The following is a 26,657-nucleotide window of genomic DNA, read 5'->3' on the forward strand; positions in this document are numbered from 1 at the left end:
GTAAGTTGTTAATTTTTCTCCTTAAATTAAATTATGAAGTTTTAAAGATGAAGCTAAATTACGTTTTAAAGATGAGCCTCAATTACATTTTAAAGTTGAGCCTCAGTGATGTGACAGTACTCCACATTTTGTAAATACCCTGCGTAATATGTATTTGCTCATTATGTATCTGTTAATTCGTTGGTTGCAAGGGGGCCCGTTTTGTCTTCACACCATCTTAACATAAGTTATGAGGCTAAAGGGAAATGGGGGGGGGGGGGGGGGGGGGCAGGAATCTCATTGTATCATTTGCCTGTGGATCATGTATTTGTCATAAGTCACAAACCTTTGTTATATTACCAAATTCCCTGTTAAATTTTTCTGATCAAATACTTGCTTTGTTCATGTTAGTGAAACAATTGTGCTCTTGGTATTTACACTAGATCGCGTGTTTATGTAATTCAATTTGTCTATGCAGTGTCTTTCTTGTTTCATAATGAAGATCAGAGGTACATTACAATTTTTGTATTTCTTGCAGGATACTTCCCATGAGATGGTGGTAGCTTGCTGCAGATTCCTTTGCTATTTCTGTAGAACATCCCGACAAAACCAGAAAGCAATGTTTGATCATTTCTCATTTCTTCTGGAAAACAGTAACATTCTGCTGTCTAGGCCTTCACTAAGAGGAAGTACCCCTCTTGATGTAGCCTATTCATCTCTCATGGAGAACACTGAGCTGGCCTTGGCACTTAGGTAAAAATAATTTGAAATATCATGTGATATCATTAATACTTTACAACAAGTTTATGAATCTGCAATAACCAATTTGAAGTTTATACTAGGTGACTGTCATTTTTATGAGAAGGAAAGTTGCTACTCACCATATAGCAGAGATGCAAGTAAAATCACCCTGCGAGCAGCAGCACCAATGCATGATTGAAGTGGCAACTGGGTGGGGGAAAGGAGGAGGCTGGGGCAGGGAGGAGGAGGAATGGTATGATGGGGTTGGTAGACAGTGAAGTGCTGCAGGTTGGGCAGCAGGTAGGGGAGAGGTGGGGAGGGGGGTGGGGGTGGGGGGGTGGAAGTAGCAGAAAAAGGAGAAAAATAGAGAGAAATAAAGAGAAATAAATAAAAAACAGAAAATAAATAAATGAAAATAAGAAAAGACTGGGTGTGGTGTTGGAATATCGGCTGTTTAGTGCTGGAATGGGAGCAGGGAAGGGGCTGGATGAGTGATGACAGTAACTAACAAAGGTTGAGGCCAGGAGGGTTACGGGAACATAGGATGTATTGGAGGGAAAGTTCTCACCTGTGCAATTCAGAAAAGCTGGTGTTGGTGGGAAGGATACATATGGCACAGGCTGTAAAGTAGTCATTGAAATGAAGGATATCATGTTTGGCAGTGTATTCTCTTTATTTCTCTCCTTTTCCGCAATTTCTACCCCCCCCCCCCCCCCCCCCCCCCCCCACCCAACCCCACCGCTCTCCGCCTGCCACCCAACCTGCAGCACTTCACTTTCTGCCATCCACACCACACTATCTCTCCCTCTCCCCACCCCAGCCTACTCCTTTCTCCCACCCAGTTGCCACTCCCTTCATGCACTGGTGCTGCTACTTGCAGTGTGGTTTCAGTTGCCCGAGACTGCAATCGCGCGCGCGCGCTTGTGTGTGTGTGTGTGTGTGTGTGTGTGTGTGTGTGTGTGTGTGTGTTTTGCCTATCTGCGTCTCAGAATCGCCACTATATGGTGAGTAGCAACTTTCCTTCTTACAATATTGTTAAATTTCATCCTGGATATTCCACTGTTTATCATTTCTTGTTATAAAAATAACAATATAGCTTCTCATTTTTTGGTTACAGGGAACATTATTTAGAAAAAATTGCTATCTATCTTTCTCGCTGTGGTCTGCAGTCCAACTCAGAACTTGTGGAGAAAGGATATCCAGATTTGGGCTGGGATCCTGTGGAAGGAGAGCGTTATTTGGATTTCCTCAGATTCTGTGTCTGGGTCAATGGTTAGAAATGCACTTATTTATATTTGTTTTTGTTTGTGTGTGTGTGCTACAATTGCACTGAAGGCATAATGTCATGTATCTCTCTATATTAAATATGTAAACTGTAAAGTAGATATTAAGCACATTTCAATTATTATTCAAAAGATCTTTTGTTTGTGTGCCATCACACTCAAAATTTAGCAATTCAAGGGCATAAATTTTACTAGAGGGTAAAATCATGTAAGTGTTGTATCAGCATATGATTTACATATTTAATTTTCTGACAACAGCAGCCCTTTAAAATGGAATCCCGACATCAGTTTGAGAAATGATGAATACTATACAGAGAAATCACTAAACAGGCACATAAGCAGTAAGATCATTACAGCTTAGTTTTTAAACCTGCATTCTTGTGTGGAGCAAATACATGTGGCATTAAGACAGTTATTGACACACTGTCAATATTTCACATTATTAGATTGTTTGAAAATTGAGTAGCTCTCACCCATGCCTCTGTGTCAGAAACATTGGTTATACAATGACAGCAGATTGCAGATGGCTTAGTAATGACAATATTTGCATTATCATTCATAAGTTCATCACACACACACACACACACACACACACACACACACACACCGTTATTCATTTACACATTAAGTCCTGTAAATCCTATTTTGAAGGAGAGCCGTCGAGGATGAATGAATCAATATATACATTAACAGGCAGCAGCTCCATTACAGGCTATTTTTCTTAAGTATACTGTACTGTGATGGCATGCCAAAAACTCTTAAAACTTTATAAATAAAACACTTGCTGCTAACATTCTATGTATTTACTCTTCATGTCTACATATTTGCAACCCCCTGCTGCCAGAGGTCCCACTGCTGCTAGAGGGTTTCAAAATGTAATGTGTAATGTGATCGTCTGTGATGCAACTATGTTGGTGCTTGAGAAGTAGTGTACTGTAATCAAGTTTCAAATTTGAAGGGTTTGTCCGCACATTTAATGCCCTCTGCTTCAGCATGACAATGCCAGACCATACACGAGCACTGCGACATCTGCAATAATCCGATACATTGAGTTGAATGTCATTGAACATTCTCCATACAGTCCCGACTTGCCCCCATCTGATTTTCATTTCTTTCCAAAGCTTAAAGAATATCTTTGAGGACTTGACTTTGACAGAGATGAAGTGGTGCAAGCAGAGATGAGTTAGTGACTCCATCAATAAAGTCAAACATTCTACAGTGAAGGTATCAACAAGCTGGTCTCCTGTTGGAGAAATTTGCTCATCTGTTAAGAAATAAATAGGTGGACATGAAGAATACAGCTGTAGAATGTTAATAATGCTTATTTTATTTAAAAACACTTTAAGAGTCCTCTTGTTAAAAATTTGGGGGCACTACTTATCAGCATGCCCTCATATTAATGTCTACTTCTAGCGCCAGCACATCTTTTTTGATGATTGAGCTTATACAGTTCTGACAGCATTCACAAAGCAAACTTCTTTAAGTATTTGTGTTTTAAATAAGTTTGCTACGCATTGCAACCCCCAGCCCATCTTAAGGTAAACATTCAGGATAAGCAGTATTTTTTTTAACATGCTAAATTTAACCTAAATTTTGTGATGTGACCAATGCAGCTTCTTGTAGCATGTTGTTGCTGTTTCTCTTCTGGTATTTTTGATATTCCTACTTAATAATAAATGAAGGATGAACAACTATTCTGTGTCATTGTTAGTTTATATTTGTAAAATTTTTATCTGGTAGCTGTGATTTTCATGTTTTTTTTTTTTTTTTTTGGGCACTTCATCCTACCCCACTATTGTTGCTGTTCTTGGTGAGATATATTTTCCTACACACATTATTTGTTGTGATTATGATCACAGCTCTTTGCATATTTGCTTGACTCTTTGCAAAACTGTGTCACAGTGAAGTTCATTTTCAGATTCAGATCAAACAATAACAAAAGATTGCACATGAAGAACTTGGGTTTTGGAGATAGTTTCCCTTGCACACTCCTTGAAAGGATGGAAATATAGCTTATTTTCATATACTGAGTTTTATTGATGGCCATGACATGTAAGAATCATGTTTAACTGCATTATATCACTTTGCTTTTGTCTTTTTTGTTATACAATATAATGACCCCCAAAATTTTTGAAAATAAGTTTTAATATCTTAAAAGCAGGTCATGTGAATATAAATATCTTCATACTGGATGTGGAAAGATAATTCATTGCCTTCCTGAACTTAGTGTGCGCTATTATGAGAGGAATGAATTATCATTGTTTACATGAAGTGCTTGGAGGCAAACAAAATGAGTCATTTCTTCTCAAAATGCAGATAACGCCCTCCAGGTACTTCAAATAAATGCTGAGAGACTCCATCACAAAATGAATTATTTCAAACCAGGCTTTCACTCTGAATGCACTTCAGTCTTCACTCAAATCTTATATGTTTTGTGGAAATCTTGGAGGCATATCTTGTAGGTTGTTAACTGACTTAAATTTACTGAAATGAAACTTAGGAGGAGGCATTGGGGATGAAACCATAGGAGATGTAGTGGCATGGTCTCTGTATATTCATCATATCGCATTGCTTGGTTATAGTATTAGATACAGAAATAATAGATTAACAGTAGTATGATAACAATATTTCTGACAGTATAATGTAATTGGATAGGTAAAAAATCTACTCATCAAGTGGCAGCAGGAGAAGATAGAAAAGGTTTAACTTATGCGAGCTTTTGGAGCCAGATTTTTTTGTCCATCCAGTTACATTATATTGTCAAAAATACGTGTTCCAGAAGAGAACCAACTAACAAAAAATCTGGCCATGCAGCTTACTTCCATGCAAATATATGATGGAAGTCATCGTTTTGTAAATAAAAAGCAACTTCTCTTGCTGCACTGTATTTTATTTCTCCCAGATGCATTTTATCTTTTTTTCAATTTAAGGCATCCACAGTGGGATCTGTAATGGTACAGTTTCGTTCTGATATCTATTAGTCATAGACTGTAAAACAGTTCACTTTCCATTTTTTTATGTAAATAAATACTATGTACAGTTCTTCGCATTTTTAATTGGCATGATGTAAAGTTGGTAGGTACACTTTAGCACACAGAGAGACCCACCTCAAAGAATTGTAGTGAACAAAAGGAAAGAAGTAGCAAGCAAGAAATGTAAAATTTGGATGTCATTCTATTAGAATGGTGATGCCAATGAAGGCAATTCATTAAGCTTTACTCAGTACGTCTGCCACATAAATATTAGTACCCTGAAGTACACTGGCATGCAGACTTTCCTAAGGACAGAAGCAAATTTCAAATAACATGTCACTGCCAAGTAACATAGTTCAGTGAAATATGGACCTTTCATGGAAAGAATTGGTGGAATATAGTAACTGAAAGAAATATGCAATGAGACAAACAGAAATGACACTTCTATTCAAAGACAATAATTACACTGAAGTCACGGAGATTTATGATGGTCACCTGGACATTACAAAATGCGGGACATGGATGTCAGTTGGGTGTGTGATCACCTTGGATGGCAGGGCATGCTCTGTAGTATGCTCCCAAGCTGTCCCAAGGTTGGTAGGGAGTTCTTGTGGTAGGGCATTCCATTTCTCCAATCCAACAGTGTGGTTAACAACTAGTGGATGGACTTTGGTGCATGTGCACATGCTGAAACACATTTCCCCAATGCATCCTACATGTGCTCGGTGGGATGTAAGTCAGGGAAGTGGGCAGGTGAGCCCATTTGCAAAATATCCTCTCTTTCCAAGAGCTGCTCCACCTATGCAGTTCGACGTGGTTGTGCAGTCGCCCATAAAAATGAAGTCAGGGGCAAATGAAGACAATTTGGAAAGGAGTGCAGTGTCACAATAACATTGACCAGTGAGCATACTGCGTTCAAAAATTTGGAGGTTATTACGCCGATGGAACATTATGCATTTTCACACCATAACACCTGTACCATCAAATTGATCGTGTTCGTAAATATTCCTGGGTGAATTACATGTTCTCAAATCTCGCCACACTGGGGTACATAATGCACTGAGGAACATTGTCAAACATGATCGTTTTGGTGGTCCAGGTATTATGGTGTGGGGAGGCGTAATGTAGCATTGACATACTGGCACCAAATCTTTGAACATGGTACACTTCCTGGTCAACATTACTGTGACACTGTACTACTTCCCCATGTGCACCGTTTAAGGTATGCATTCGGTATTGACTTCATTTTTATGCATGACATTGAACTGCACAGATGGAAGAGCTGCTGGAGCGAGAGAATTTTTGGTGAATGGACTGGTTTACCCGTTCCATCTACTTAAATCCCATTGTGCACCATGTGGGTTGTGTTGGAGAGACATGTTGGAGCATGTTCTAACCTGAATCCTTGATCTGTTGGCTACATAATTGTAATGTTATAATTTTACAAACTTTGTCTATGTTTGCTTAATAAATGAATATTAAAATGAGCAAGTGCAGGTAGAAATGATAAGTAAATGGTTTGTACTTAACTCACAGTACTTGTTTGTTGATCAGTGAATTACTGTTATCTCACAGTCTTGTAGGATGGTTCATCTTCTTGTGAGAGTAAGCAAGATTTTAATTTTAAAGTAAGCTCAGTGAAATAATATAAATATTGCAGGTAACTTTTTCTTTGCTATCCAACAACTTTACAACTCTACACTTCCAGAATGAGATTTTCACTCTGCAGCGGAGTGTGCGCTGATATGAAACTTCCTGGCAGATTAAAACTGTGTGCCCGACCGAGACTCGAACTCGGGACCTTTGCCTTTCGCGGGCAAGTGCTCTACCATCTGAGCTACCGAAGCACGACTCACGCCCGGTACTCACAGCTTTACTTCTGCCAGTATCCATCTCCTACCTTCCAAACTTTACAGGAGCTCTCCTGCGAAACATGCAGAACTAGCACTCCTGAAAGAAAGGATATTGCGGAGACATGGCTTAGCCACAGCCTGGGGGATGTTTCCAGAATGAGATTTTCACTCTGCAGCGGAGTGTGCGCTGATATGAAACAGAAGTAAAGCTGTGAGTACCGGGCATGAGTCGTGCTTCGGTAGCTCAGATGGTAGAGCACTTGCCCGCGAAAGGCAAAGGTCCTGAATTCGAGTCTCGGTCGGGCACACAGTTTTAATCTGCCAGGAAGTTTCAACTCTACACTTGATAGCAAATGATAAAACAACTGGTATAGTTGCTCAAAGATGATGCAATTACATATTAATTTTTAGCATCTAGAGAAACTTACATTTAATTGAATAATAATTCATTATGACATTAATTACATTTTAAAAAATGTGTTTTGAGTTATTTTTCAAAATGATTATGGAAGAATAAAACCATAATTTTAAATGTCAGTGACTTCAAATGCAGTTCAAATTCTGAACCACACCAAAAATATTAAAAAAATTATGTTCCCTGAAGAACACTAATTTTATGTTAAATTTATGGTTTCCATTTATAGATGTAAATATATAAGACTATTCACACTTAACCCAAAATTGCAGTTTATGTACTGAAGGATCAAGTTTTATTTTATATACTGAAGGATCAAATTTTAAATTTAACTGTCTGTCATATCTCACAACATGTGTGAAAGAACAGGCACTGACCTGTTTCATTGCAATGTTTGCATGTACCAACAACAACCCAGTAGCTGTCAACCACACTGGTGGAGGAATGGAACACCCTACAACAAAAACTCCCCACCAACCTTGTGCCCAGCTTGGGAGCATGTGGCAGAGCATGCACTGCCATCTGTGGTGATCACAAACCCTATTAAGGTCCATGTCCCACATTTTGTAATGCCCAGGAGACCATTATAAATCATGACAACTTCATTGTGATTATTTTCTTTGAAAAAAAATGTCATTTCTGTTCGTCACATTGTGTATTTCTTTCAGATGCCTTTTGTACTATACTATAGCAGATTGTTCTACGTATGGTCCAAGTTTCACAGCTCTGAGTTACTTGGCAGTGACACGTCGTGCGAGTTACTTTTGTTCTTATTTTTTGCTCATCAGTGTAAAATTACAGCTGTCAGAAATGAGGGCTTCAAAATATGTTTCCTTGTCAAATGAGCTTAGCACTTTCTCTTATTGTGATTTGTGCTTAAATGTGTATTGCTTTCAATTTTGTTAGGTTGCTTGTACAAATAGATGTAAGTAGTTTTCCAGAAATATATAAATTTTTTATATGTTATCAGACAGCTTAGCTGCAAGATTTTGTTATCTGACATTAATTTTGTGTTTCAGGTGAGAGTGTTGAAGAAAATGCTAATTTAGTAATTCGCCTTCTGATCAGAAGACCAGAATGCTTAGGTCCTGCTCTTAGAGGAGAAGGAGAAGGCCTTCTAAGAGCAATAATTGATGCAAATAAGGTACGTCATCTCATTTGGTGTGTTTTAGTGTGTGTGAAGCAGGAATCTCCCACATGATGCAACCCTCAACTGCAGTATCTACAATATACTGTAAATGTGTTCTTGATTCACATAACTAATTTCAAGGATCAAAAGTCATTTTAAAGTGCTTGTAGGTCTCACATAAAAAAATGCAAGATATCCTCAAAGGATTGATCAATATTTACAGTAAGGCAGGAACTATCATTTGTAGCAAAAAAACTTCCTATTCTGAATGCTTTCCAAGACAGAACACATTCACTGCATATTGTTAGTTATTTTCTGTGTTATTCAATACATTGTCAGATTTAAAAATGTACAACAAATAGAGAACATTACAACATATGTTTTACAATGTACCAAATGAAAAATACATATTTTGAAGGGATTCACCTCTAAGCATTATCATACGTATCACATTGTAGCTGTTGTACAGTTAACAATAAATGTTTGAATATCCCATCACAACTTCAGTTTCTGCACTCTTGGGAGAACACATTGTCTGAGTGCCTCTGCATATCCCCTAATGATGGTAGCATCATCCATGACATAATTAGGAAGTTCATCTTGTGTATAGACCTTTCTTTTGTACACCTCAGACTTCATCCAGTCTCATAAACAAAAATCTAATGGTGTAATTTCTGGTGATCCTGGTGACCAGTTAACTGTACTACCATGGCCAATTCAGCGATTAGGATTAAGTGTGGTTGAGATGTTCCCTCAGAGGTCTGGTAAATGTACATTGCAATCCACATTGCCAAAGGACCGTCCTCAAGATGTTCAACAAACAAATCTTCAAAAAAAATACGAGTAATTCTGTCACATCATTCACTCTTCTTAAATGGCTAGGCCTATCAACATGTTACCAATCATGCCACATCAAACATTGATCGAAAAATGAACTTGGAAATTGGTTTTCGCTGGTTTTGTGTGATTATTGATGATTATTATGTGTGTTGTTCATTCCTTTCTGTGTATGGTTTCATCAGTGAATAGTGTTAATGAAAGCAAATGGTGATTATCATTAAAATAGTGAGAAAATTCAAGTTGTGTGACAATGTCACCTACGTGGAGATTGTGGACACACTATGAGGAGTGGGTACAAGTTTTCTACATATAATGTTTCCTTTACACATGTTCATTTGACACTGATATGTGAAGAAAATCGCTGTCTGCTGCTAGTGGGACTACACTACACCATTTCAATACTGTATTGCTGTTCCTGTTGTTTACCTGCATGTTGTGAAGGAAATAGGAAACATGAAGAATACCAGTTTCAAGCGATCTGTTCAAAACACTTGACGATCAGATCAGAAATTTGGCATGTCAGGAAGTGCCAGTGGTATTCTTCGACAGCTGCAGGAGCACTACCAATGCATGAGTTGTTTCATTAGTGTAGATGTGTGACATTTTAGCCAACATGTGTTAAAACACTGATAACCATTGCTTCTCTTTGATATACTCTCAATTCTGCAAAGATCATTAGTAGAAACACTGTTTCACAATACGATTAGAAGCTAATATGCTTGCTGTGAGTGGTGAGTGCTCTCTCTCTCTCTCTCTCTCTCTCTCTCTCTCTCTCTCTCTTCGAAAATGATGTATAAAATAGTCTAACACATCGTAGTACACATAACTTTCCTGAAGCAATGCTATAAGTCTGGCAACAAAATTATTTACTCTTTCTCAAATTTGTCTATAATGTCATAAACATTTTTCAAAATATTAGGTGAAAATTCTTTATTTAGTGAGCAAGAAATTTCTATTTAACATTACGTAAATTAAATTTGGAAAATAATCAAGTGCATATGGCATTAGTTATGAATTATATAAAACAAATAGAAACAAATTACATTTTTCTTATCAATGTGCAAAGTAAAATCTGTGAATGAGCCAGTTTTTGTACTGTACTTTATTTCATAAAAGTTATGTAAAATGTGTTATGATATTATAGACAAATGTGGAAAAGAATATAATATCATAAATACCTGAAAATATAATAATGCACTTACATAAAAACCATGAAGCAAAATAGTAGAATATTGTATCTAAGAACAGGGGTAAAGGTAAGCAACAAATGGTATGTGATTCTGTTTCTACTGGCATATTAGTTAATTGAACAGCTTACAGTACATGGACTGTTTGATCAACAAATAGCATAGCTGTAATATGGTAGGAGAGTGTGTACAATAAGGATGATGTTGATGATGATGATTAGGGGCTAGATCATCTATAAGGAATAGGAGACAGTGTAGTCGGACCAGAGGTTGGAGGAGTAGAGCAGTTTTGTGTCCCAAGTGTTAACCAAATGCAGGGTGAAATGTGCCTACTTTCCTACTTGAAGCTGTCCATCCATGATACAATGTCCTCGATGAGCCATCCTACTTGAAACGTACCTACTTTGCAACATTACCAATGGTTTAACCAGTATTTTCACAAAAGTTATGTACTTTTCTAGCCTGTCTGATTGCTGATATAGTACATATAGAAACACAGAAAGTTAGTACATTCAGTACTAAAATTTGATTTGTGTAGAAATAGGTAGTGAGTAGAAATCTCAGCAACAGTTTAAAAATACATTAACAAGCTTGGAAAAATATCTGAGCAAGTAAGATATGGTTAAGAGCGAGCATAAAGTTGAATAAAAAAAAGGATAAATGGGAGGGAATTTCATATTACACAATTGAAATCAGAATCATTATTGCCAAAAATGAGATGAAATTACAACTTTCGTTAACTCAGGATGGCATTGAAAATGTCACTTGATTTAAAAACCACATAATCTTTGTTTGTTCTAAGGAACCAAAGTTAGTCAAGTGGTTAATTTGGAGAATAAGGGGAAGGTGTAGCTACGCTTCAGAAGATGTGACTTAGCAAGCACTTGTCAGCCTTGGATATTGCTTTTTGATTTGAATGAGAGTAGAGACTGAAAGGTTCAAATAGGTGCTGCACATTATCTCCTTCTGAGCTGTCTGTTGATTGTGTTGTGTATTGAACCAGGGAGCTAGAAATGATGGAGTGGCTTTGTCCCACCATAGCCCTCAGAGTGGTTCACAAGTCCACAACAAGCCACAGCAGTCCACCCACCCCACCACCACCCCACACCAAACCCATGTTTATTGTGTGGTTTGGCCTCCACTGGATCCCCCCGGGAACGTCTCATATCATACAAGTGTAACCCCAATTGTTTGTGTCGTAGATTAATTATGGAGTACGCATATGAGGAGACTGTGTTTGCGCAGTGATCACCGACATAGTGTAACTGAGGTGGAATAAGGGGAACCAGTCCGCATTACCTGAGGCAGATGGAAAACCACCTTAAAAATCCATTTACTGTTTGTGATCTCATCTGCAGTTGGGAAATGACGCCACCAATATTTATAAACAGGAGCTAAAAACTCTTACAGATCTTAAACTTGACTTTTTGCTTTAATGAAATCACAAGATTAGTAACACCTGTGAGTCAGATTAAGTTTATACTTTTAACAGGGGAACACAACAGTGTTACATGCCACAGGATATTTAATTTCTTTTTATTCAAAACTAGTGTCCTTTATTCCCTCTTTCACATGACATACGAACATAGGCAACTTGCGGAGATAACAAACACAGCCTAATTAATCACTCTGGACATCAGTGTTTCTAAGGAGAGCATCTGCACATGTCGACATCTACAATTACATCTGAATTTATACTATACAAACCACCATGAGATGCATGGCAGACGGTACATCCCACTGTACTAGTTATTAGGGTTTCTTTCCATTCCATTCACATATGATTGTCTGAATGCCTCTGTGTGTGTAGTAATTGTTCTGATCTTATCCTCACAGTCCTATGTGAGTGATATTTAGGGGATTGTAGTATATTCCTAGAATCATTATTTAAATCTGGTTATTCAAACTTTGTTGATAGACTGTTTTTGGGTAGTTTACCTCTATCTTCAACTGCCAGTTCCATTTCTTCAGTATCTCTGTGACATTCTCCCATGGATCAGACAAGCCTGTGACCATTTGTGCTGCCCTTCTCTGTATACATTCAATGTCCCTTCTTAGTCCTGTTTGGTATGGATTCCACACACTTGAGAAATATTCTAAAACCAGTCACACAAGTGATTTGTAAACAATCTTCTTTGTAGATTGATTGCACTGCGTAACAATTGACTGAGCCTATGTGATCATTGCATTTCATATCCCTGCAAAGTGTGACACATAGATATTTGTACGAGTTGGCTGATTCCAACGGTGACTCTTTGTTTTTTGGGGTGCACAGTTTTACATTTCTGAATATTCAAAATCTTTGCCAATCATTGCATCACTTTGAAATATTTTGAGATCTAGCTGAACGTTTATACACTTATTTCAGATAGTATGTCATTATAGATAATTGCATCATCTGCAAAAAAAGTCTGATGTTATTATTAATATTGTCTGCAAGGTTATTAATATACAACATAACTGCAAGGATCCCAACATAATTCCCTCGGGCACACCTTAACATCTGACGATGACTCTCTATTGAAGATAACATGCTGCATCTTCCCTACCAAAAAGTCCTCAGTCAAGTGACAAATTTCACTTTATATCCCATATAATTGTACTTTTGACAATAAACATAGGTGTGGTACTGAGTCAAATGCTTTTCAGAAATAAAGAAATACTGATACCTCATTATATTTGAGCTCAGAATATGTTCTAAGACTCTACAACAAATCAATGTCTTGGATACCGGACAGTAGTTTTGTGGATCACTACTACTACTCTTCTTGTAGATGTGTGTGACCTGCACTTTTTTCCAAGAACTGGGCACAGTTTTTTGTTCAAGGGATCTACAATAGATTTTAGTTAGGAGACGGGCTAACTCCACAAATTGAGTACATAATCTGATAGGGATTTCATCGGCCCTGGAGCTTTGTTCAATTTTAAAGATTTCAGCTGTTTCTCAACACCACTGACACTACCCTAATAATTACTTAATTCACCTTTCCAGTGGTATGAGGGTTAAATTGGGACAATTCTCGTGGGCTTTTCTTTGTAAAGGAATATTTGAAAATGGAGCTAAGCATTTCATATTTTTCTTTGCTGGTGCCACTAACAGCATTTACATATGACCAGAATTTCTTTGGGTTTTGTGAAATACCATGTGACAATATTCTGCAATCGTAATCATAGAGTCACTGAAGGCATCACGTGTTGTTCTCTCGACATCCAAAGGTATTTCATTCAGGATCTGTGTATCTAAAGCCCTAGGCTTTGTTTTACACCTGTTATGCAGTAATATTTGTTTCTTTAGAAGTTTCATTATAGTGACTGTATTCCATAGAGATTCCTTCCCATTATGAACTGTTTACTGGGTACAACCCCATCCAGTGTATGGTCAACTATTCTTTTAAACTTGAGCCATAGTGCCTCTAAAAGCTGCTGCTCTGTGCTGTAAGTTTCAAGTGCATCTTTGTACATGAAATAAATCAGAGACAAAAAGAGCAGATGAGATGTCACAACCTTAGCTGACAGCCTTAACTTGAACTGTATTACAGAGGTGCTCTACAGAGTCCAATACTTGAACCTTTATGGCATTTACATCAGTTTCATTAAGTAGCTATTCTCAAATGACATCCTCTATTTTTAGAGATATTTTTTCAACCCATAAAAAACATAATTTGTTTTATATCATTCATAGCAAAATTGTAGTTCACTTCTTGAGTAACACTTATGGTGGAACCCCTGTTTTATGCTTTCATGCTGTCCAGGCTTAGAAAACGGAAAATTGAGGAAAATGCAGAATTGAGGAAAACGTTAAAACCCCTGAAACACGATCAAAAATGTATGTAATTGGCATTAAAAAAGTCATGGATGTTTAACAGCAAGTAAAAACTCTTCAAACAATTGAAATTGATATCTGGGAACAAGGCAATCAAGCTACGACCGCAAATTATACATCAAAACACACATTTTTGAGACATCTTTCCTTTGTGTTCACCCAGAAAAAAGCAAAAATTGATGAACATGGTGAATTAAACTGAAAACTGTGAAGTATGGTGTAAGGTGTCAGAATCTAATGTTGGGGCGCATGTTTTAGTCAGTCAACTTCACACTACTTTTTGCAGTGGTGATGTCACTAGTGGGCTTTCAACTGTCAGCTTTAGTGAGTGCTTGTGAACAGCCCCTGTGTGTGTGGTGTGCATTTTGATTATTCATTTCCTCCATAGTGGCACGGTATGTGCCCGGTATACTGTTTCAAAGCAACGGCCCATTGAAAGTGTATCACAACATCAAACTTATCATTATCAAACTTATCATTATCATTAATTGTAATAAAACATCAGTGAAGAAATGCTTCAAGAGATTTTATGATTACTAATGTACCATACAAAATTAGGAGGAGTAAAGTGTAGCATGAGGGATAACATCATGGTTAGCTGTGTTCGAGGTTACAGGTTCGCAGCTCGCTGCAAGCTAACATTTTCTTTCTTTTTTCAACTTAGCATTGTTATCATGTTCTGGAACTTTGTTATGAATGTAATACAATATGTTCTGCAATATTCTTTGTCATTTACCATTTCTGTCTGATTAGAGAATGAAGGATGAAATAAATGTTTGCCTGTGGTTAGGCAGAAACCTAAGAGAACAGCTTAAACTGTTGCAAGCGAAACACTGAGGAATAGCATTCCTATTCTTCCTTATCACAAATATTTCACATGTTGCACAACCACAAACATATTACACTAAAGAGTTCTTGCTACAACTGAGATTCTCCTGTCACTAACACATCCATAAGCATCAACTTGTCACTGTAGCTATTGACAATTCAATAGCCTCATTCCCAATTGCCATCACATCACATCACAATTACATCAGTTTCTGCAAAATACTACTGTGAAGCATACTTGACCCATCATCATTGTGCAGTGAAGCTAAATGTTGCAACAATGCCAATCATGGATTACGTCAGCATTTCCTCTCTCACCTCTCCTTAAAAGCAAAACAAACATATTCTCAGTATTGATGCAAGCTGTAGATAAATATATCTTTGATGCAAAATGGTGGGTATACACCTGTAAGCCGGTTTTATTAAATTTTTTAAGTTCATATTCTTCAGTCAGTCTACAATATGACTATAATTGACTGCTCTAAAACCATCACTCTTTGTCAAATGCTGTACCATGAACTTCCAGTTTAACACTTCTCAAGCATTCTATCTCTATTCATACATTATAGCTTACCTGCAGGAAGTACTACTTTCGTCAAACAATAGAATCATTCATCTCTTTTAAGGCATGAAAGAAATTACTTCTATTAATAATGTAGCATTCAATGTACATGGTTTGTCCAATTTTTCCACAAATATACTACTTGATGGTTATTACTATTAAGGACCATTTCATTGTTTTCAAATATAGATGTCAGAGCGCATTGCTGATAGAAGAAAAGTAATGGATGAGGCAGAAGGAACTATGACAGTGATGCAGTTTGAGCATCCTTTACCAGAAAGTGAAGATGATGAAGATTATATAGATACTGGTGCTGCAATTCTTAATTTCTATTGCACACTGGTAGATCTGCTTGGACGATGTGCTCCAGATTCATCTGTGATTCTGCAGGTAAGATATTGTATAAGAAGTTGTTAAAATGTAGCATAATAAAGTAGAGAAATGTAAGTGAATTTATTTTCAGACCACTCTTGCCTTTTTGAGGCAGCATTTTCAAAGATTGTATTAATTAATTAATTTTTTTCTGGTATTTTGTTTGTTTTGAATGTTAGTAATATTTATTTCTTCATTACAGGGAAAGAATGAGTCCCTCAGAGCTCGGGCAATTTTAAGGTCTTTAGTTCCTCTTGAGGATCTTCAGGGTGTTCTGAGTTTAAAGTTTACACTGCAAAATCCTGCAGCTGGAGAAGAAAGGCCAAAGAGTGACATGCCATCTGGCCTTATACCAGCAAATAAACAGAGCATTGTTTTGTTCCTGGAGAGAGTTTATGGCATTGAGACACAAGAACTTTTCTTCAGGCTACTGGAGGAAGCTTTTCTTCCTGATCTCAGAGCAGCAACTATGCTGGATAGGGTAAGTTGTAGTGTCATATTTTTTTGCAGATATGTAATAATGAATTTTTATTTTTTATTCCTTAATAATTTTTGTAATGAGATAGATCAATGTTATTATTAAGCAAGAAAAACTTTTGTAATGCTTGGTGGTTTTTATCAAATAGCTGCATCATTTATAGTAACCAATTGCAGTGAGTACTGTGTGTTTCAGTATTTTTCCAAATTAATCCATATCTTATTAATTATCTATAGAATGAAAAGCTGAAGACATTTAATAATGTAAAGTTCTGAGATTTCCAGATAGTGAATTTGTCAAAATAGTGTAATATTTCAATGAGTATCACCACCATCATCTTCTGGTGAAAAATTTGAATGAGGTTTGGATTTTTTCATTAGGCAGTGTTGAGGGGTGGTCTACCTTCTCTCCTTTATTGTATTGTCCCAAAATCCAGTAGCCCTGCCCAGTGCTCTGCTCTATTCAAAATCAAACACATGGTGTTTGTCCAAGCTGCATAAATCAACTGCTGATTCATCCTTTTGTCTGAGGCCATATGTTTCATTTGAATGGTACAGAGTTCTGTGCAGGGTACATTTGTATTGTAAAATACATAATTACAAATTGTTGATCCCAGAAGAGAGACCAACCACTTGCATCTTAACTGTGTGGAATAATAATAATAATTAACTGTCATAAAAAACAAAATGAATAAACACTGGTTTAAACTATTTGTTTGTTTCATAATACATGGCTAGTTTAACATGTAGAGGCCAAGCAATACATTAGTGCATTGTAAGATAAATAGTGTTCATAACTAACTACCATTTTGAGTTAAATAAATCAATATTTATTGATTCCTTTTTAAGCAGATCAAATGTAATAACAGCATTAAAGCATTTAATTTGAAAGTTCACAGCAATATACTACATTAACTAATGAATAGTTCCAGTAAACTACTGAAAATTGTTCTAACTTCAATTGTGTGTGTTTAAATTTAGAGTTCATTTCTGGCTAACCATTACAAATCACAAGTCCTAAGTGATTACAAACCTGAAACATGATATAACAAAGAAAGTCACCAAAATTACAAGCAGTGATGACCCTTAAAGTAAAAGCAGAGACTGCCAACTGTGATTTGCTTGGAACTCGATACTGGTCACAATACACTGTGAGCTTCCCCAGCCAAGCGACTTCCAGGTGGCACATGGGGTGAAGCCAAATTGATCATGCCAGGACTCGGGCACAGCTATTCTCTACCTCCCACTCCTCCCCATCCATCTGACCCTAGAGTCAGTGGGAAGGGTCAGACTACCGCCCGGCACCAGCCACATAAAAACAATACTGACAGACACCGATATTTGACATTTTCCCAGGATGCAATTGGAGTGGTACTTACAGAAACATTGCAACATAGTAGAAAACTCATCTGTTTGGAAATCTGAGAACTTTTGGTCATTTCGAATCGCTGGGAAACACAAGGTCATGCCAAGTAGATTTATATTACTTTGTAGTGGGAATACATGCTATTTCATTGTCTTTTTATAAAAATAAAATCTCTCCTGCATTTACATTAATGACACTTGCATTCACCACTTTGCATGCTTTATCTGTAAAATATACTGTTTTGGTATAATTGTTATTAGATGTTTTTGCTGTGAACACATTTTAGTCACATTTTTGTGGTAATATGACCAACATTTTATTTTTAGTAGGATAATCTGTAACAACAACAGAAAATTAACTCACAAAAATAGTATGAAGTTATAAAACCCTTAGAACCAAATATAATTTTCAAGAACTGAGCAGAGAACGAATTTACTTAGTCATTTTCCCAACTTTCTGCACTTGCTGTTTTCTTAATTTTCTTCTCAGTTGATGAATATTCTGAGTTCTAAAAATCAATCAGTTTTTTGTGTTTACTTTAGCTTTAGTAACTCTTGTTACTGTACAGAGCACAGTCATTATGAAATTCAGTGCTGGTAATTGGACTGAGTTAGGTAACACAATGGTTAAGTCACTGGGCTCACAGTTTGGAGATAAAAAAAAATTCATCTTATTTTTCACTTCATTGCTGCATCTATTATCTACATCCTCATCTATACTGTGCAAACCACTGTGAAGTACATGGAAGAGGGTACATCCCATTGTACCATTAATAACACTTTATCCCGTTTCATTCACGAATGGATTGCGGGAAGAATGATTCCTTAAATGCCTGTGTGCATGCTGTAATTAGTCTTATACTGTCATCGTGACCCCTATGGAAACAATATATAGATGGTTGTAATGTATTCCTAGATTCATCACTTAGTGCTTGTTCTAGAAACTTTCTACAGAAGTTTTCATGGGATAATTGGTATCTGTCTTCATGAGTATGACAGTTCAGTTTCTTCAGCATCTCTATGATACTCTCTCATGGGTGGAACAAACCTGTAACCATTCATGCTATCCTTCTTTGTATCTGTTCAGTATGGCCTTTGTCCTATTTGGTATGGTTTCCACATACTTGAGTGGTATTCTTGGATGGGTCACACAAATATTTTGTGTGCAGTTTCCTAGTATTCTATCAATGAATTGCAGTCTGCCAGCTGCTTTACCTATGCCTGAGCTTATATGATTATTCCATTTCAGAATCCTACAATGTGTTACACCCAGGTACTTGTATTAGTTGACCAATTCCAACTACGACTTGTAGATATTACTTACTGAAAATAACTGGAGAAATAAGCTTTACACATCCAGCCGAAGATGTTGAGTGCACTCGAGTGATGTGAAGAAAGACATACAACAAAAGCATGAAATGGTGACAGATCAGAAGCTGAATGTATAAAATTGCCAGACTTTATTAACAGCCCATCTCCCTTGCTGAGCAGTCAGTGTGTCTGGCTGCCATGCAGTGGACCCAGGTTTAGTTCTGAACATTAACTGGAGAAATGTAACAGGGTGCCTGAAACAATTGAGCAGGATGGGCTCCATGGTCTGCAAAGCTGAGATAGCAGTGTGCTGATCCCATGCCCCTCCTTCCTGCTTCCAAATGATGTCATATGGCAGAGAATGACACAGCAGCCAGTTACCACAGGTGGACCTCTCGACATCATTGCATAGTTACTTTTTCCATACTTATTTCTTGTAATTGTTCAGAGTTGTGATTATTTATAGTTTATATTAGCAACCATTTTAAAGGCACTTTATCATAAAACTGAATTAGTGTTATTCTAGTATATGTCTGGAAAGAGAGAGAGTACACTTTCTTGACTGTCAGTGAATGTAATAGTGAAGCTACATTTATTTACTTTTTTTCAGAATGATGGATATGAATCAGACATGGCCTTAGCAATGAATCGTTACATAGGAAATTCTATTTTGCCACTTCTCATCAAACATTCTAAATTTTATAATGAGGCTGATAACTATGCAAACCTTCTGGATGCAACATTGCATACTGTGTATCGTCTTTCCAAGAATAGGATGCTCACCAAAGGCCAAAGGGAAGCTGTGTCTGACTTCTTGGTCGCTCTTACCAGGTTTGTCAAAAAGGAACAATACATAGCTTTATATTCAAAGATCATAAGTTGTTTTACTGGCATTTTGTTTGTGTAAATGGACATTAAATAAATACTAAAGCCATGATATTCATTGTTAATAGTGACTAATTTGAATGATCTGTATGTTTACTATTAAAATTACTTTCATTTTTACTGCGAAAGATTCAGATAATGACTGTCTCACAAGCAAGATCAAATTGGGAGTAGTAGAGGAAGAAACCACTTTAGCTCCAATTTTCCTATTAGGGTCTTGTGTGTACAGTTAAAGGATTGATTGATTAGTTCATTGATGGAACAATTTACATAAAATTAAAAAAAAATTTCTCATGCTTTTTCCAACATGATTTTTGGAGAAAGTGACAACAGATGTATTTCTAATACTTAGTGTTACAAAATCTGATGCTTAGAGTTAACGTTAAAATAATAGCTTGTTAGAGTGGTGCCCATTGGATTTACTGGAAAGGTTTTGGAAGCCTTTTCAATACTTCCACCAATTCAGAAACCAAATGCTAAATGAAAACAGCAAGCCTTGCCATTTTTGGAAGAACTCTACAGTAGTAGCCTCAGCAGCCAGAGACTGTGGACATGTGTGTGTGTGAGAGAGAGAGATAGTTGCATTAGTGTGAGTGTGAGTGCATGTATGTTGTCTAATTCTGATGCGTGCCTGTTTGGCCGAAGATTTACTTTTTTTCCAGTCTTTTTGTTGTCCCCATCTGTGACTCAACATCTCCGCTATATGGCACGTAGCAGTCTACCCTTTTCATAACACTGCCTCTAAAGTAGTTTATGACTGATGATTATGTATTTCTAGTTTCATGGAGTTTCAACTATGAAAAATGTAGCATGTTGTCATGGCAGCCATCAAAAGGCTGCTTTAAGTTAGGAGAGCATCTATATCTTTTTACATGGAATGCCATCTCCTTACAACAGCACTTGCCAGGTGCTATTATAAATACATGACTACTACGAGAGTAGCAGTAGCTGTACTGTGATTTTGAGTACTGTTATTCAGTGCTATAATAACACACATCTTATATGGTGGCAGTTTCTATTCGGTAAATACTCTATTTATTGTGACCTTCAAACTAAGTAACCTGAATCTTTAAAATTGACTCACATAGCAAGTTCATTGAACATCAAAATAAAATAGTCTTAATATCGACTCTGAAAATTACAAAAATTTGCACTTTATATTTTAAGTTAGTCCCTGTTTTAGATTATAATAATTTTTTCTTCTTAAATAATTTAGTTACGAGTAGGAATCGGAAAAATTCGCTTTTTGCGAAATAGGTACGAATTCTGTCTCAAAATGCAAAAAAAACAATATTATTTAATAGTTGCATTTCATAGTGAATTATATCCACATGAACTGTTTTATCACAGATAGTTTGAAGCGTCCTTATTTTCTGATGTAATTATCGAAAATGCAACCAATTTTCAGTTACTGGTACTGTACATCATCTGGCGAAGCCCAAGTTGGAAATATAGTGTGCATAAGAATGTTTGCGCTCAATGATCTGGTGCCATACCAACTGTGAGCAGTTGAATGGTCTATTTAAGATACTTGCACACAATACAACGTAATATTCAGCTGTTTGACCTAACATTTTTTAGCAAAACAACAACATCTGTTTGTTTGTTAGATAAAGTCTAAAGATGGTATAATGCAGCCACTTAATGTGGCAAATTATGTGTTGGATGTTTTGAACTGTGGTCGAATCAAATACCACTACTGGTCAAGAGTTCAGGCCTTAAATATGTCATTAATAATACTCTGCTAATCTCAACGAGCAATTGTGAGGTAGCTGTCACTGAATGCTTTGTGTTGTGTGTTGCTCATTGTTTTCTTTTTTTACTTTGAAGTAAGTGAAGTGACTAGTCCTGGTCCATCATGGATTTTGAATATGACCCTTACAACACCAGAAGAGATTGGCAGTCCCTGTTACAGAGTGTCAGTTCTGTAACATTGGCTACTGCCCTGTAAAAGAGAGGTGGAGCTAATTTCCTGACACCACTCTTCTCCCATCTGGCATTCAAAATTCCAGTTGCAACCTTTTGTCTCTATAGCCTATTGTGACAGCACTCTGCTTTATAGTGATTGGCAAACAAAATCTGTATAATTTCTTGACTGCTTCAAAATTCTTCCCATAACATTAAAATAGAGTTACCATACATTCTGCTGCTACACTAAGAGCTTTGTGACTTCTTCCTATAGCGTTGCCAAACATGGCTTGCACGGCTATGGTGCTTTATAGTGATTGGCAAACAAAATCTGTATAATTTCTTGACTGCTTCAAAATTCTTCCCATAACATTAAAATAGAGTTACCATACATTCTGCTGCTACACTAAGAGCTTTGTGACTTCTTCCTATAGCGTTGCCAAACATGGCTTGCACGGCTATGGATGCCCAAAAAATATCGAAATTAATAGTCTACAGATTTTGTAATCATTGAATTGAGCAGAAAAAGGCAAATGATGCCCAGAAATGAGAGATGCATTCAGTTCACTGATAGGAAACCACTGCTGCTCTTCACCAGAACAATCATGTTTGAAAGCTTTAACACAGCCATTGAATAAAATAAAGATCATTGTTAAGAAAATTGTGTTGAAGTTTTTTGCAAAAGCAAACATTCTAGTTACACAGTTCCTAATTAACACATTCTATAACAGTCAGTTTTGCAGAACTAAGGCTTTGATTGTCTTCACTCGTGCATTGTGATAACCTGTTTAATATGTGGACGTGAACTTCAACAAAATAGGTCGGTATTTTATATATATATAAATATCTAAAAACAAAGATTCTGTAACTTACCAAACGAAAGTGTTGGTACATTGATAGAAACAATAACAATAAAAAAAACACAAATACACACACACACACACACACACACACACACACACACACACACAAATTTCAAGCTTTTGCAACCCACGGTTGCTTCATCAGGAAAGAGGGAAGGAGAGGGAAAGACGAAAGGATGTGGGTTTTAAGGGAGAGGGTAAGGAGTCATTCCAATCCCGGGAGCGGAAAGACTTACCTTGGGGGAAAAAGGGACACTATACACTTGCACACATACACAGATCCATCTGCACACATATGTATGTGTGTGTGTGCGAATTTTGCCAAAAAGCCCTACATGTTTAGTCAGTTTTTATGCGTATACATAAATCATTCACACATGCAGTTACTGGCCAGTTGCACTTTATATTTTCTTTTAATCAGTAAATAGAATGAAAGTGACTACTGCAGTGCCTGACCTATGTACACAAGGATATATCTGGGCTTGTAATTCAATGGCTCAAAATAAAATATGTTACATCCTGTCGTCATTATTTGCTGATTGGCACTGTTAGTAATAGTTGTAGCCATATACATGGTGTGATCCAAATTGTATAATAAAGTTGTATAAAAATGCTGTGTGAACTCGGACCTCTGTTAGCCCTTAGAGCTTTTTCTGTTAGCATTTTTCTGTGTTGAGGTAAATTATTCATCTTTGTCTGAAATAGTGCTGCACATTTTGCTGTAAAGCTGGTTCTTTTTTTTATTTATTTTTTTATTTTTTTTATTTGTGGAAGAGGGTCTGTTTTCTGAAGATCCTCATTTCCTTAAAAACTCTGGACTCCAATGAGCCTGCAGTTTTCTGTATGTCTCAGGTCTGCAGAGATGAAGAATAAAAGTAACATAATTTGTTGATAAATATCTGATACTTCTGCAATATTTTTTTATTGCCATAATATAGAAAAATACATTACTAACTAACTATGCTTTGATATTTCTAGAATGTTACATTATTTGATAATTTGTATTTTTGCTTCTAGCCAAATGCAGCCAAGCATGCTCTTGAAACTACTGAGAAAGTTGACAGTTGATGTCTCAAGATTGTCTGAATACACCACAGTAGCATTAAGGGTAAGTATTTTTAATTTGTGAAGGCAGTTTTTAGTACTGCAGGATGTAATTTGTTAAATTTTGACACTATCAGAAGCTGTGTCATAACAGGCAACAGTTAAAAGACCCTTCAAAATTGTGCACTCTTTTCCTGTACAGTCTTGAGTGGCATAACACTGATAAATTCAAACTGTGATTGCCAGATGTAATTTCATGGTCCTATATGACTGTACTGGGCAGCCTTTAGTTCGTTGATTGCTAAACAGCAATTTTATAGTTCTGAAAAATTTTATCACCCATACTCACCCATAGCCTGAATATACAGTGTGGCTTTAATTAAACTTTTGCTACTTGAACCAATGTAGGCAGAAAACTATTTACTGTATTTGTACCCAACTTTATAGGAATGATGTTCAGAATGTCCACTGCAGGATTTCCATTTTTAGTAGCGCTAATGTCATGACTTGCCATTAGGTGCCAGTACTGATATGGTGACTTAGGATTGAAACCCAAGTATCAGTGTGCATTACAATTGCAAACAGTCAACATAGGTCTGGACAAAGTGAGCAGGGCTTCACTCATAAAGCTATTTTAACAGAACAACAATGATAGTGCTGCTCCTCTTCATGAATATCATTGCATCAAAGGAATGTGGAGAGGTCCTCTTTCTGCACAAGCATTGAAGAACATGATTCAAAGTTCAAGTTAACTGGTAGATTGCTCCTGGGAGAGGCGACAAAATGTTGAAGAAGTTATTGTTGCCATGACTGAGACTGATGGACCTAATGCGTGAACTTCAAGCTGTGCAAGAGCTGTGTCATGACAGTGTAACATTCCATGATCCAGCATTCAAAAAGTGTTGCGAACAATTGTGAAATGGTACCTGTACATATTTCACATTACTCACCAATTTTTGCCATGTGACACAAATATTTGAGTAAACTTTGCTCTTAGATTTCTTGCAAGGCTTGAAGTTGATGACAAGTGACTTTGGAAATTTTTATGAAGAGATAAAGCACACTTCATGCTCACTGTGGAAGTGAACGCTCACAGTTGTCAGCTTTTGGGATCATCACCACCAATGAATGTTTAAGAAGTTCCCCTACATACTGAATGTGTCAGTGTATGGCGTGGCTTCATGACGCGATTCATAATTTGCCCATTTTTCTTTGAGGAACTTGGACCTCAAGGACCAGGGACATGCAGTGTGAATGGAACACGTTACTGTGTACTGCTTCACCAATGTGTGATACCTCCTCTATGGGACAAAGGTGCTTAGGACTCAACTGTTATGATATGTGGTGGAGCTCCACCTCACTTTGCTCATAAGTTCATTCAGTTTCTCAGTAACACAGTTGGAGAAAACTGAATCTTTGGCTGAACATTCCAAACTGAGTGGCCACCAAGATTATCATATTTGAACCCATGTGATTTCTGGCTGTGGGGTTACTTGAAGAACAGGGTTTGTCAACAGGACACTAACACACATAGAAGACTGAATATGAGCATATTGAGAGATGTACCCAATATCCCACCTGAGATGTTTTTGGCAGCAGTAGAGCAATCTTTAGCTGCTGTTCCATTGTGTCGTGGATGCAGATGGTCTTCACATTGAGCAATGTTTGTAACCTGGAATGAAAACATTGTATGTAATTAACAGTTGTTACACTCTCATGTGGAAATTATAATTTGTTTCTTTCATTGTATTTTTTCTCGTATGCAAATTTTTCCACAAAGTTTCATTGTACTATGATCATCAGGTTTTCATGAGGGGGGGCCTCTCAAATAACAAAAGATTGATGATAATCACCCTGTACTATGTATGTTGTTTTAAATCAGTCAAATGAAATGTAATTTTATTAAGCAATAGCCATTTTGAAAGAAAATGAGGCAGCATTTACATAACAGTTGTTGTTTCACTAGTTCATCTTTGCCTAAGCTTTTATTTCTATTTTTGCTTTGTTGTGGCAACTGGAGCTGCTGCCAGTTTTGGTCTCATTTGTTTCCAGAATATAGTATGTATTAGAGAAAGTTTTAATAGAACTGCCTGAATCATACTTTATTTTTCCACACCAAATGCTATACTGTGCTTTGGCAAATCAACATAATCAGATTGTGGCATAAATTTATTTATTTTTGTCAGAATCTAATGGTGGCAATTTGTTGAAACATATTGTAACAAATGATGTGCAAAAATAAAATGTGATCCAGACAATTATTTCACTGTATAAGCATACATTCCTTCTTTTCCAGTTATTTCTTTGTGCATATTTTATTTTCATTGTATTCTTTCCACATAATGAAGAAATAACATTTTGCTTGACTCCTTGCTCATTTCCCCATCAATGTATTTCTTTTTGCTGCAGTTGTTAGCATAATTTGCTTGGTCTTCCTCTCCTGTATACATTTCTCATTATTTTTCACCATATATTTCTTGATGTGTGCAAATTTCTCTCTCTCTCTCTCTCTCTCTCTCTCTCTCTATTTTTTTATTTTTATTTATTTATTTATTTATTTATTTAAGCTATCTTCGCATCAGCTTTAAGTTGTCCCCTGCTGTCTCTGCCACATTTAAATGTTATTCCATTGTTAAATTTTTTACCATCTTCTGCATTGTTGTTCTTGTTGTTGTATTTATTGATCCTGTTGTATACAAAGCAGCTTATGCATAAGACATTGGAAGAGTCAAGTTATAAATATTCAGCTGAAAGTCATTTGGAGGCATACATATTTAAGGTTACAATAATACACTTTATACATAAGTATTTATATAACAC

At 36.7% G+C, this 26,657-nt stretch overlaps 1 protein-coding gene across 9 annotated transcripts in view; it reads left to right on the top strand.

The window, feature by feature from the left end:
- The window catches only part of LOC126335019 (ryanodine receptor), a 691,249-nt gene that overhangs the window by 440,546 nt on the left and 224,046 nt on the right, over positions 1-26,657 (top strand). For all 9 annotated transcript variants that reach the window (XM_049997852.1, XM_049997851.1, XM_049997850.1 and 6 more), the window contains 7 exons: positions 518-732; positions 1,838-1,992; positions 8,263-8,387; positions 15,802-16,002; positions 16,187-16,465; positions 19,748-19,968; positions 23,811-23,901. In XM_049997852.1, the coding sequence (XP_049853809.1) occupies positions 518-732; positions 1,838-1,992; positions 8,263-8,387; positions 15,802-16,002; positions 16,187-16,465; positions 19,748-19,968; positions 23,811-23,901 (1,287 nt within the window). The remainder of the gene's footprint in view (positions 1-517; positions 733-1,837; positions 1,993-8,262; positions 8,388-15,801; positions 16,003-16,186; positions 16,466-19,747; positions 19,969-23,810; positions 23,902-26,657) is intronic.

Source organism: Schistocerca gregaria, chromosome 2 (genome assembly GCF_023897955.1).
Source record: "Schistocerca gregaria isolate iqSchGreg1 chromosome 2, iqSchGreg1.2, whole genome shotgun sequence".
Lineage (NCBI taxonomy): Eukaryota > Metazoa > Arthropoda > Insecta > Orthoptera > Acrididae > Schistocerca > Schistocerca gregaria.